The following is a 12,472-nucleotide window of genomic DNA, read 5'->3' on the forward strand; positions in this document are numbered from 1 at the left end:
GAACACCGTCACAGCGCGAAGCCGCCGCTGCCCGCCCTGTCCCGGGGGGGCACCGGCCCAAAGGGTGATCGCGGCACTGCTCCGCGGTGCCCCAGCGGGCCAGGCCGTGCCTGGTGGGTGCCCGGTGCCCAGTGCCCGGTGCGTGTCCGGTGGGTGCCCGGTGCCCGGTGCGTGCCCGGTGGGTGCCCGGTGCCCGGTGGGTGCCCGGTGCCCGGTGCTCGCCCCCGCCCCGCGGTGCTCGGCGCTGCACACCCGCGCTCGGCGCCGCGCCCTCTGGCGGCGCTGCTGGGGACGGTCTCCGCACCCCCCCCCCCCGTGCCTCGTGGTCTCGCCGCACCCCCCCGCGCCCTTGCACGTAGTATCGCCCGCCGCCGCGGTCTTGCGCATGCGTCTTCCGACGGACGCCCCGAGCGGCTGCGCGCTAAGGCGGAGCGCCACGCGCATGCGCAGTGAGCAGCCCTGGCCGCCTGGCGCATGCGCAGAGCGAGCCGTGCCCCCTGCGCCCGCCGAGGCTGCCGGTACCGGAGGGGGGGGAGCGACGGGCTCCGGGCTGCCCCGCGCCGCCCCGCCCCGCGCCGCGGTACGAGCGCTCGGGGGCGCAGGCGTGGGCCCACGCGTGAGCGCGGGGCCCAGTGTGGGCGGGGTGCGGCGGCCTTGCGCGGGCCGGGAGCGGGTCCGGGTCGCGGCGGGGCCTGAGAGGGCCCCGGCGGCGGGACCATGAACGCCGCGCAGGGCACGGTGGGCAGCGACCCCGTCATCCTGGCCACGGCCGGCTACGACCACACGGTGCGGTTCTGGCAGGCGCACAGCGGCATCTGTACGCGCACCGTCCAGCACCAGGACTCCGTATCCTTCACCGCCGCCCCGGGCCGGGGCCGGGGGAGCCCGGGGGGGGCCGCCCCCACCGCCCCATCGACACCGCCAGCTCGGTGTCACGCCCCACGTTTGGCAGTGCCCGGTCTCACCGGTCGGGTCCCGGTTGCTGCTTCTTACCGACCTTAACGGGCGCCTGCAGCAGGTGAACGCCCTGGAGATCACGCCGGACCGCAGCATGATCGCTGCCGCAGGTGAGCCCGCCCGGCCCCCCGCTGCCCCAGGCACAGGCCACGGGCCACGCCGGGCGCGGGCGGAGGGACGTTGGTCATCCCCTGCCCGGTCGTTGCTGCAGGCTACCAGCACATCCGCATGTACGACCTCAACTCCAACAACCCCAACCCCGTCATTAACTACGACGGCGTGAGCAAGAACATCACCTCCGTGGGCTTCCACGAGGACGGGCGGTGGATGTACACGGGCGGGGAGGACTGCATGGCCAGGATTTGGGACCTGAGGTGGGCAGAGGCGGCGGGCTCCCCCTCCAGCAGCAGCCCAGAGGCGGTGGAGCTGATTGCATGCTCTTAAACACGCTCCTTCCTCACTGTTTTGTTGCAGGTCTCGTAACCTCCAGTGTCAGCGGATTTTCCAGGTGAACGCTCCTATTAACTGTGTCTGCCTGCACCCCAACCAGGTGAGCACCGGCTCCTCCGCGATTTCCCAGCTCATGCTTTGCTGTGGCTCCTCTGGGTAAACCTGAGGGGCTGCAGAGTTTTATACTGGCAGACGCAGCAAAAAATCTGGGGGCTGGCAGGGCGGGGTGGCCTTCCTGGTGGCACGGACCCGTGAGCTCTCGGTGGCATTGCTGGACAAGCAGCAGCCAGCTTCCCACACCCAGGCCGCCCGTCTGCCTGCTCCCTTGCCGAGCTGCTGCTGCCGGGAGCTTTGGGTCATTGTGGGAACACAGCCCACGCGGCACGGGAGCCGGCACGACAGACGCGCAGTCCCTCCGTCTGCCCCGGGAAAGCCAACGCTGCTTTGTGCGGTGGAGCAAATCTCCCCGAGCAGCAACGCTGGGGGCGAGCAGGTACCGCAGGCTCGCGTTGTGCCTGCAGCGGGCGTCTATGCCACAGCCTCGGGGCTTTGTCCGCTGAGCTCATTTGCCAGCCGGCGCATTTGTGCTAATTACCTGCTGGCTGTTGCAAAGAGGCAGTGTAGCGGCTGCGCTGGGCCTCTCGTCCCGTAGGAGGGGACACTCCTTTGGGGCTGTCTCTGTCCCAAGAAACAAAACGAAGGGGATGTAATGGCAGTGGAACTCATGGCGCAGGGCGGGCTGGGGAGCTTGAGAGTGTCACCGCTGCCAAGAAAAGGCATCTCAGGGCCCGTGGCCCTGAGTACTTTCTGGACTTCAGTCAGATTTGCTCAAGATTCACCAGTCGGTTCAGAAGCTGTTGATAAACAGGGGCATGGCTGGGGCTCAGGAAACGAGGCTAAAAGGGAGTGCGGTGCATTAGAGGCGACGGCAGTGAAAATCAATACGTATCATTGCAGTGTTAATAACTGTCTGGTCCATTTTGTATTCACAGTGCTGCAGGGTTTGTTTGCAGACATGGCAGTGCAAACCTTTTTAAAAAGCTGAGTAATAGAAGTGTTTCTTTGCATTTGATTTTGCAAAGGTTTAATTTCGCAAGTCCTGAATTTTGGACCAGATTTGAGATCAATTATTTGGACCAGACTTTACCCAAATGCTGCCGATATAGTGCTGGTGCTGTGAGAATGTATTATGTTAAAACAAGTATTATTGTCTTACATAGGTCTTACTTGTGAAATAATCACTAACCAAGATGCTGCTGAGTTGCAGGAGAAGTGTTGGGTTGTGAACAGAACGCAGTTAATTAGTCCAAAGGTGGCAGTATTTATTCAGATAGCTTCACCGCTCTGCAATCCCCTGCTGCAGTGATGCTGATCCAGTTATCCGAGAGAGATTTCTCACGGCCTGGGTAAAGCCGTGACGGCTTTAGCAATTGCACTTACACCTGCTAAGAGGGGACTAAGGATTGAGGCGTCCAGAAGACGCTTCTGCAGTGTGCAGTCGGCTAAATATATCGAGCAATGATTGTCTTCCTGAGAAACAAACCGTTGCTCTCAGGTACAGGATTAGCTGTGCCCGATGACCTGATCTCCTCTAGGGATTCTGCTAAAATTATGGGCAGCGCAAGACTGTCGATAAAAGCCCTGGGTTTAGTGGAGAGCCGCCAGCATTGTCTTCTGGTCTGAGCACGGGATCGGAGCCAGAACTCCTGCCCTTCAGCTGGCTCTTGTCCTTCCCCGGAGAAGGGGAGAGAGAGAAAAACCCATTTAGGCTTGTGTTTTTCAGGTAAGGGTGCACTCTTGAGTGCTTCACTTGTTCACTGGCCAACTTGCATCTTAATGCCCTCTTCTCAGACATGCTGAATATCATTTGGCTTCTGTGGATATTGTTTGGAGCTGTAGCTGTGCAACGGTTCTGGAAATCAGGCAGCCGCTCTCTGCTCTGGGGTTTATAAAATTAGCGAGCGCTTCTGTAAAGGTAAAGAGCCTTTTTGCAGAGTGTAACGTGAGATTAGTACTCTGCTTGCTCTCAGCGCGCAGGGGCGGACAGCAGGCTGCTGGAGCTCTGAAACAGCCCTGTGCTGGGGTATAATTAGGCAGAACAGGACCCTGATGCTTAAAACCAGAGCAAGGCTCCACGTGGTGCTGCACACGCAGGATCTGGGCATTGGCTTGGGGCTGCTGCTTGCGGGGTTCTCCTCAGAGGGACAAGGCTGCTGTTTTCTTGCAGGCAGAGCTGATTGTGGGTGATCAGAGTGGTGCCATTCACATCTGGGACCTGAAGACAGACCACAACGAGCAGCTGATTCCAGAGCCCGAGGTTTCCGTGAATTCGGTTCACATTGACCCCGATGCCAGTTACATGGCGGCTGTTAACAGCTCGGTGAGCTCCGACGGCCTCGAACGTGGGATGGGCTGTGCCTCCCCTGGGCAGAGGCAGCCGGTCTGCACGTACCGGCTTTGCCTGCAGCTTTGCTCTGGTGTGGAAAGTCCGGGCTGCTCTTGGGTGGGTGACCACCAGCCCGGCCACAGATCCCCCTGTCTCGCCGCAGGGAAATTGCTACGTGTGGAACCTGACGGGTGGCATCGGAGAGGAGGTGACCCAGCTGATCCCCAAGACCAAGATCCCAGCGCACAACCGCTACGCCCTTCAGTGCAAGTTCAGCCCTGACTCCACGTGAGTGCGTGCCAGCCCCTCACCTACCTGCGCTGGGAACAGAGGGTCCTTTCCGGGCAGGCAGAGACCAGCTCTGCCTCCAGCTGCTGGCTCCGCATCGCCCTGCAGGTCCCCCGGGGAGGGGCGGGACAGGAGGCACGGGACACACTGGGATGGGGTTGCTGGCAGTGGCATCCCAGCCTCGTGCTCGGTGATCTCAGCAAGCTTTGCAGCCACGAGCTGTTCTTACAGCTGGGATCGAGCTGCTGATCTCTGGGAGCAAAGTGGTGAACTTGGTGTCCTCCTTCACCGAGTCTGTTCGGCTTGAATCTCATAAGGCAGATGATACAGGTGTAAAGAAATCTGATTACAATGAACGCAGGTCTCCAGTTCGTTACTGTTCCAGGCCCACATTAACGAGAGGCCCTTAGCCGTACAGCGTGACTAATAAGGTTACCCTCGCATGTCTCTTCCTTGCAGGCTCTTGGCTACATGTTCTGCAGATCAGACGTGTAAGATCTGGAGAACCTCAAACTTCTCTCTGATGACAGAGCTGAGCATTAAGAGCAATAACCCCGGGGAAACGTCTCGGGGCTGGATGTGGGACTGCGCGTTCTCCGGGGACTCCCAGTACATCGTCACAGGTGAGGCACTGCTGCTCTCCTGCCCTTGGCCCCCAGCAGCAGGGCCCCGCACTAGCACAGGACTTGGTTTCTCCAGCTGGGACATTGCCAAACCCTCGTGCACCAGTACGCGAGGAGAGAGCACCCAGCCTCACACCCTCAACGCAGTCTACTAATTCCTCGAAGCATTTTGCCTGCGCTGCAGTAGGGCATCTGTTTGAACTGGAGAGGTGATCTTCATGTGGGCAGTTTATTTCACCTGGTAGCAATGCTGCTTGCAGTACGCAGCATGACAGTCCCTTCAAAACAAACATGTAATTTCCACAGCGACTTCTCCCCAAAGTAATTAAAACCTCACATAATACAGAAATGCACAAAGCTGCTTGCTCTGCGTGGCTCCCTTACCTGTCATCAACGGGCCTAATAAAGGTGTTGAATGAAGCGAGAGGAAAGTCTTTCTTACAATAATAATAAAAAAAAAGTTTGAAGGATAATGCAATATATCCCACTCCTCTTTTCACTTTCTGTTCCAGCCTCCTCTGATAACCTGGCCAGACTTTGGTGTGTGGAGACAGGAGAGATCAAGAGGGAATACAGCGGCCACCAGAAAGCAGTCGTCTGCCTTGCTTTCAACGACAGTGTGTTGGGATAATGGTCTCGTGTGGGAAGGAAAGGACCTCTGCTTGTTTTCCCTCATCCTACAGTGGCAAGCACCCTCTTGGAGCCCGAGACATGCTCGTGTAACCATCCCCTGCACTGATGGAGAGGGCTCGGTCTCTGCAGAAGCAGCTGCATTTGCCTGGAGTGAGACCAGGCTTCAGCTCCGAGCAGATCATTACCGAAACGTGCGTGGCCTCTAAGGGAGGCCGCTTGGACAAAAGGGAATGGGAGAGGGAGGCACGATCCCGCTGAGGGGAGCTGGGTACGGGTCAGCTGGAGGAATCCCTGTGGCATCAGCTGCTGACAGCTTTGTGGTGGTCTTGTATCCCAAAATGGGAAGAAAAAAAATCAGCCTTTGTAAATGATGGAAGAGGCTGAGCAAAGAGAGGAAAGGCAGCTGTTTTCTTGTTTTGCAATCCTTTTATTCAAAGTTATTTCACAGACTTGCTTGGAGAGCTGCATTCTTATAAAGCCAACCACCCCCAACAAATTTAATAACCTTGTGTTGAACAGGGCAGGTAGCCATAAAACACTAGCTACTCCACGTGGTTCCTCTAGGCCTGGATCTCCTAATACCTACGTACAAGGTGCAGCCCTGGAGCGCAGCTGCAAATAAAGTGTCTGTACTGACAGTGCTGAGCAGAGTCCTGTTGCTTTTCTAAACTCTCCTGAACTGCAGCGTGAAATCAGCAGGAAGCTTTTGGGGGATTTTGTAGATGTTACCTTCCTTGTTGAAATCAGAGGCTTTTCAGGAATCCAGTTCAAGTATGTAGAGCAGCGAGAGGGCATCCGCGGCTGCAGGACTTACTCAGGGAGGTAATAGAAGCAGATAGACACACAAATGTTGCTTGGAAAACAGATGTCAATGCAAAGGTAGATCAGCCGCTGCTTCCCCGGACCTGCCAAATGAGCAAGGACAGAAGCGGGGTGAGAGGAATGCTTTTGCAGTCCTGCAGATACGAGTCCCTGGGGAGCCAAACAAGTGGAAGGCCTCCGGGAATGACCTTTCTCATTAAAGCTGGAGTAAGACAGAACAGAATGAGAGCTCAGCAGGCTGCTTTTGGTGAAGATGACGAGTATTAAGCCAACAGTGTCGCAGGGGACTGCTCTGTGTTGTGGTTGTGCTGTGCAAGCAGGTTGCGTTGCCTGGGGAAGGGGGCTCGGAGCCTGTTCCAGCCAGCACCGTGGTTCACTGCAGGTTGTGGGTACGAGCCAGCGCTCGGTGATGGCTGAACAATGGTTTGATTTTGAACCAGGGGTCACCTGTCCCTGTCCAGGCCTTGGCAGCCTGTCCCGGGATGCGCATCAGCTGTTGTGCAGCAGAGCCTGCTCCTCTTAGATGTACTAGAAACGATCGTGCTTCCCTCTTCTGCAAAGGGACACGTACAACTTACCCTCCCCTCTCCTGACCCAGAAGATGGATGTCTGCTCACACAGGGTCTGGACAGCCTCCCCCAGGCTTTTGGGGTCCACCTGCTCCCCCGCCAGAATGCCCAGGAACTCCCGGTAGTACTTGGTCTGGTTATTCTGGTGTAGCATCTCATCAGCCTGAAAGAAATGTCCCTGTTAATTCCCCCCAAGGCACTTTGCTCCTCCCAGCGCTGCCCTCCAGCCCCGCAGTCCTGTTCTCGCTTTCAAGGCGCCCAAAGAGCAGTCTCAGCCCCGGCAGTAAGGGCAGGTTCCTCCCAACCGCTGCCGCGTCCCACCAGGCCGCTGGGACGCTCGCTCTGGCCGGAGCAGCCTCCCAGGAGAAGCCCGGCTGCCAGGGGCGAGGCTGGAGCGGGGACAGCCCGCGGCCCCTCGCTAGCCCCGCAGCTTGGGAAGCAGGGGACGCAGTTCCTCCTGGGCCCCTCGCTGGGCTGCTTTGTCCCCAGGCCTGGGGCTAAACCACCCCGTTGTGCCAGGTGTCACCCACCACAGCCCGCCGGCAGAGGAGCATCGGTCTGACCCGCGCCTGCCCGCCCAGCGCCGCCGCCACCCCCGGGGTTCGGCTGTGGTGACCCACGGCAGCCCTGTCCCCTCTCCACGCACAGCGGCGGAGCCCCCAGCACCGGGTGTGATGCAAATCGGCGTCCTTCAGCCCCGCGGTGGCTGGGACAGGACAAGGCTGAGCTGAGGCTCCTCAGTGCTGGTTCCCGTCCATGGCTGCGTGGGCTGCGGGCAGCCCCAGCACCACCAGCTCTTTTACTTCCATTAAGGAGCCTTGGAGCCTGGCAGATGCTTTCTTCTCCTTTGGCAGCCTGCTCTCATGGGTGCTGTGTTCCTACGCTCCTCTGGGTTAAACACTGCCCATCGCTTCCCGCTGGGTGGGAGCAGCAGGCGAGGGACAAGGAGCTCCCGAGGAAACGGAGAGCCGATGGCAGGGGCACAAACAACTGAGGCCTCTGTCTTCTTGAAACAGAACCTGCCCCCCGCCCATGCATCCATTAACATTTTGTTCAGAGGGTCCGTATACATGATTTACCCAACTTTCTTCTCTGTGAGTTGCTAACAAACCCCCTTTGTTTTTTGTTCCCCAGATTTTTGAGCAGGTAACAGAATCCAGTGGGAGCGGGTCCCGCGAGAGCCCTGCTATTCACCTCCGTGGGACGTATCCCCCTTCCCCGGCCTGGAACTCTGCTCTTTCCCACAGAAGACGGGGTATCGATCAAACCGGGAGTTGTTGCTCTGAGCTCGCACGCCGAGCGCAGCACTGCAAGGCAGAGCCCTGCTCCTATGCCAGACGCCAGCCCAGCCCCCCGAGCAGCGAATCGCACAGAACAGGGGGCTGCTGCTGCTACCCCCGGCTGGGTAGCACGCATTTAGCCACGCTTGGGACGCTGGTGTTAAAGAGTCACCACCGCGAGCGCAAACCCATGCAGGGAAGGGCCTTCGGCAAGCCAGGACTCCACGCAAAGCCCTGTTCATCACCCCGCCGCTCAGCCGCCCCGGGGAACAGCCGCAGCAGCTGCTCACTCTCTGCTCAGACGTGTTGAGAGGTGTCTGTAGGGTCTGGAGGTCCCAGGCGTCCATCCTCCTCAGGTAGCACGCATGCTGCTCCACGGGTTTGTAGCACACGTAGCCCTGCGAGACAGATTGCGCCCTGGGAGAGCAGGCAGCGGCACGCACCCGCAGCTCTCTTAAGAGCCCCCAAAATAGACGTTCCTCCTTTTGTCCTGCATTATCTTTCCTAACTAAAGGTGCAGCGAAAGGCACCAAACAGTAGCTGGTTGATGTTTTTCCTGGTCTACACCTCCTGCTCCCACCCCAGCAGCTCTTCTCTCAGCAGCCTGGGCTCCTCTGCTCGCTTCCAGGCTAGTGAGGCAGGTAATTATCCCAACACACTTACGTTCCTGCTGTCATACAGCACCACGGCGGTGTGGTTACTCTGCGAGGTTACGTAGTAGGTCACGGTGCTCCTGGACTTGTCCACCAAGGCTGTCTGATTCCTCAGTGGGTCTCGCTGGCCCTGGAGCGTTAGCCGGACGAGCTGAGAGCCAGCCTGAGCACAGAGAGGGACGGCAGCACCAACCATCAGCTGTTCAGTGTGCGCAGCATCTCCCCACCGACATCCCCCCTCGGACCCTTCGCTGGCCCCTGTTGCTTGTCTGAATTATTTAGCAACAGCAGCAAGCTCTGACCCAAGGGAGGGGAGCAGGTCTGTGAAGCAGACCGCTCCCCGTCACGCAGGGCTGGGGGAGAGGTGCCGGTGCCCCTCACGCTGAAGGCACCCACCCTGCCAGGCGGCAGGGGGCTGGGGGAAAGGGCCAGGGGACTCGCCAGCCTCTGCCACAGCCGCACACGGGGGGGGCTGGGATCTGCCTCCCCAGCCAGCACAGCTCGCTGGCAGCGGACACGCTCCCCGCTCGCCTCAGAGGCCACCGCCACATGTCGGAACGCGTCTGCTTAGCGGCTCTATTTACCAACGACGCACTGGAGTTTCTCTAATTTAAGCAATGGTTTCTGGCAGGCGCGTTGCAGGGGTGAGACAGCCGTTGCTCACCTCGCTGCCTGCAGCGCTGCCGGCACCTTCCTGCCCCTCTGCCTGCAGGCTGCCTGCGATGGGGTAACGGCCAAACCCAGCCCTGATCTCAGCCCGTTCCTCCCTCCCGGCAAGTGCTTCCGACACAAATCAGGGCTGCGGGCAGGAGGAAGTTTCCTGCCTGGATCGGGATCCCTTACCTGGGCAGAGCTGGGGGAGAAGCTGAGAACCCCCACAACGCTGATGCCAACAACTGCAAAAAACAAGGCAACGGACAAGATGATCCAGAACGTCCTGGATGGAGCCGTGAAGTGTGCTGCGGCCCTCCTGTCCTGGAGCCAAGGCAAAAGAAGGAAAGAACAGGAGTTAAAGTTAACCCTTCTGCTGGTTATTCTTCACCATAAAATGCACTTCCCGCTCACAACACAAATGATTGTGCAAACTGCTGGGGTTTGAATGCAGAACTGCCAGAACATCACAGCAGCCCCGGAATAATGTCACTTTTATCCCCCAGTGATGGGTTTTCAGATCCGACATCCCAGTAACCAGCAGTCCCACAGCCAAGCACTTTCCTCCTGCAGCCAGGGAAGCATGCGAACGCTGCAAACCCGCCGAGGGAGGGCTGGAGCAGGAAGCTTTCCACAAACAGGGGCTGCTGCTGCACTTCAGCAGCAAATTAAATTATTTTGGTTTATAGCAGAAATCCCCAGGAGAACCTTCAGCATTTGAAACTGGCCCCGTGTGGAGTGATCCTGCTTCCTTGCCCCTCCGTATATTTGGTTGTATTTTATTTTCTTGATAAGTTGTTCTCCATGCAGACCAAGCTGTTACTTGAAGCAAAAGAGGTTGGCAGTCATGTGGCATTTCTAGTGGCTCGATTATAATTCACTTTAATTCTTATATTGAAACAATTAAATTTAACTTAATGGCACATAAAATCATTTTTACAAAGCAGAAAGAATGTGCTTTCAATAATAGAGTTTCAACCACACTTAAAAAAATAATCTGTTTCTCAATCTTCTGAAGTACATAGAGAAATTCAATAAATGCCCGTGGTTGGATTTGCCACAGCCCCGGGCTCCTCGGGCCTCCGGGTCAGTTACCGATCTTTTTCGGCAATACGTAACTTCCAGGTATATTCCACCAGAAAAGCGGCGAGTCTTAACAAAGTTAAAACTGCGCATAGCTGAAATCTTATCAATTCAAACGCAATAGAGCCCAAGCCCCACAGTAATGGGCAGGCTTTCAATAGCTAATGAAATTCCCTCGGGTGGGAAAGGTGCAAATAAAGAAATCCAGCGACTCCTGTCCCTCGGCAGGCTGCAGTTCACACGTGCTCACGCATCCCGAGCGGCTCTGCAGCGTGCAAGCCGCGGTCTTTGGCGTCGCTAACCTGCCCTGCCTTGTTACACAATCGGTTTATGCCATGTAAGTCCAGGCACGTACAAGAAAATCCAGCTGATAAGAGTCAGCTGCCTTACAAGGAGCTGAACTGTGGGGTGCTGAGGCTGGGGATCCACAAAATCTTAGCAGGATCCACGGGAACAGCAGGAGCTCAGCCCCTTCAAAAGAGGAATCAAGCAAGCACAGAGTGGGGACTCTGCGGTAACCGGGGGACCAGGGATACTCACTGCAGAGACAGCATCGCTGGTGCCGTTCCTGCCCTCCATCCTCCACCTCAGATGAGGAGCTCGCTCCTGCAGCTCTGCCTCCTGACAACACCCAGGCTGTGCATGATCCCAGCTCCAGGCGCGCCTGGGAAACCTAAGCGTGCATCCGCGAAACGTAAATACGTGTCCCTTGCGGCCAAAGGGCTTCCCAGCCAGGAGCTCCTCAGCTCAGACCTTCGGGGAGCGTGAAACCTTAGAGCTGCCACCTGCGGAGAGGAGGAGGAAAGGGGGGGTAAAACCCAGGGCTGCTGAGCGACGCTGTCAGTGCCTAAAACTGCTCTTCCTGCTCACCTTGTGAGCCGGCTGGAGCGGGGCAGGTGGGCGACAATCGGGGGCTTTGTGTCGGCCCTCCCTGCTGGCAGGCCCTAACAGCGGGACCGGGCAAGTCTCATTAAGAGATACAATGAACAGAGAAAAGTGGCAGCCTGCCCTTGTCATCAGTTATTTCTACATTTCAACGTGAACTTTGTGCTGCCAGAGCTCCATGGGCTGAAGCCAACTGTTTATCCTGCAGGCTGCTGCCCTGCAAGCCTTGGCTGCACAGACGCCCTCGTGTTCCACCTACGGACCTCGCTTCGTTCAGACCCCGGGGAAAAGGATCTCTGCTACGAAGTCATCGCCACAACCGGAGCTGCGCCCGTGCTACTGCCCGTGCCCGGTGATGAGAAACAGCCTGCGGGGAACAGCGTTCCCAGGTCGCCAGACCGTGGTTTTCCTCAGCAGTCCTGAGCTCCGTGAGAGCTTTGTGCTCCTGAGACCTGCCAGCAGATGTAACCAGCTGAATGGAGGCAAGGAAAAGCTCCACAGAATTCCTTCGCGGGGCATCTGTCAAGGGAAAACACAGCTTTTAGACATTTTCCTATCAAGCACGGCCCAGGACTGACCAAACTCAGCCAAGAGGGCAGCTCACCCTGGAGTTTCTCGTCATCAAAGCACCAGCAACCCCCCTCCCCAGCGGCCTCTTTCCTTCTAAGTCAGTCAGAAATGAGCTATTTCAGGAGAAGATCACCATCTCATTCTAGCACGCTGCTTCCGTGGGATGTGAACTCAAACTCTGGACAGACACCTGAACGCTGTGGCCAGCGAGAGTCAAACCACCATCACAGTCACTCCTTTAAAACAGCAAAACTGCGAATGCAAGTCTGCAGCGTCCCGTGCTGCGGCTCTGACGGAAACAGGAACGGTGTTGGAACAGTCAAACCACCAGTTCTGCTTCTGCCAACCGAGGCGTTAGAGATCAGGCAGCACTGCCCGCAGTCCTAGCTGGCTTCTGCTGCAGCGGAGCTTAGCACAAGGAATTTGAAAAACAAGCTGCAACAGGCAGACAGGGTGTTCTCCCCGTAGAGGTTTTAACAGCCACACAGCAGACACCTTCTTACTTTAAGAAATTTATGCCCTGCCTAATCTAAGGCACAGGAACGAAGCAAGACCCTCTATAAAACATTGTGAAAGGATTATTGCATTCTGCTCCGTGCTGCACTCTTACTCAGAGAAGCGA

At 57.5% G+C, this 12,472-nt stretch overlaps 2 protein-coding genes across 5 annotated transcripts; one reads left to right on the forward strand and one right to left on the reverse strand.

Moving 5' to 3' along the window:
• Positions 1-474: 474 nt before the first annotated feature.
• Positions 475-5,975, forward strand: MLST8 (MTOR associated protein MLST8). Of its 2 annotated transcripts, XM_075165562.1 has the most exons (8): positions 475-846; positions 1,016-1,067; positions 1,169-1,331; positions 1,432-1,507; positions 3,635-3,787; positions 3,957-4,081; positions 4,541-4,704; positions 5,217-5,975. In XM_075165562.1, the coding sequence occupies exons 1-8, from the start codon at positions 718-720 to the stop codon at positions 5,333-5,335; spliced, it is 981 nt and encodes a 326-aa protein (XP_075021663.1). In that variant the 5' UTR covers positions 475-717; the 3' UTR covers positions 5,336-5,975. The 2 variants fall into 2 exon arrangements, with proteins under 2 accessions (XP_075021663.1, XP_075021665.1); XM_075165564.1 differs by lacking the exon at positions 3,635-3,787 and having other exon boundaries at positions 622-846.
• A 29-nt stretch (positions 5,976-6,004) lies between these two features.
• Positions 6,005-12,455, reverse strand: BRICD5 (BRICHOS domain containing 5). Of its 3 annotated transcripts, XM_075165566.1 has the most exons (7): positions 11,266-12,455; positions 10,936-11,180; positions 9,505-9,636; positions 8,672-8,824; positions 8,197-8,406; positions 6,738-6,891; positions 6,005-6,242 (listed from the first exon to the last, which is right to left on the reverse strand). In XM_075165566.1, the coding sequence occupies exons 2-7, from the start codon at positions 10,972-10,974 to the stop codon at positions 6,148-6,150; spliced, it is 783 nt and encodes a 260-aa protein (XP_075021667.1). In that variant the 5' UTR covers positions 10,975-11,180; positions 11,266-12,455; the 3' UTR covers positions 6,005-6,147. The 3 variants fall into 3 exon arrangements, with proteins under 3 accessions (XP_075021667.1, XP_075021668.1, XP_075021669.1); XM_075165567.1 differs by having other exon boundaries at positions 8,299-8,406; positions 10,936-12,455; XM_075165568.1 differs by lacking the exons at positions 9,505-9,636; positions 10,936-11,180; positions 11,266-12,455 and having other exon boundaries at positions 8,672-8,907.
• Between the last annotated feature and the right edge of the window lie 17 nt (positions 12,456-12,472).

This window comes from Calonectris borealis, chromosome 16, assembly GCF_964195595.1.
Source record: "Calonectris borealis chromosome 16, bCalBor7.hap1.2, whole genome shotgun sequence".
Taxonomy (NCBI): Eukaryota; Metazoa; Chordata; class Aves; order Procellariiformes; family Procellariidae; genus Calonectris; species Calonectris borealis.

Bases quoted from the DNA above. Each gene is read 5' to 3' on its own strand.
- BRICD5 (XM_075165566.1), bottom strand. From the start codon at position 10,974: ATGGAGGGCAGGAACGGCACCAGCGATGCTGTCTCTGCA. The intron at 8,825-9,504 runs GTAAGGGATCCC...CTCTGTGCTCAG, and splicing joins TCTCCCCCAGCTCTGCCCAG to GCTGGCTCTCAGCTCGTCCG. The intron at 6,892-8,196 runs GTTTGCGCTCGC...CATTTCTTTCAG, and splicing joins GAAGGCCCTTCCCTGCATGG to GCTGATGAGATGCTACACCA.
- MLST8 (XM_075165562.1), top strand. From the start codon at position 718: ATGAACGCCGCGCAGGGCACGGTGGGCAGCGACCCCGTCATCCTGGCC. The intron at 3,788-3,956 runs GTGAGCTCCGAC...GTCTCGCCGCAG, and splicing joins TGGCGGCTGTTAACAGCTCG to GGAAATTGCTACGTGTGGAA. The intron at 4,705-5,216 runs GTGAGGCACTGC...TTTCTGTTCCAG, and splicing joins CTCCCAGTACATCGTCACAG to CCTCCTCTGATAACCTGGCC.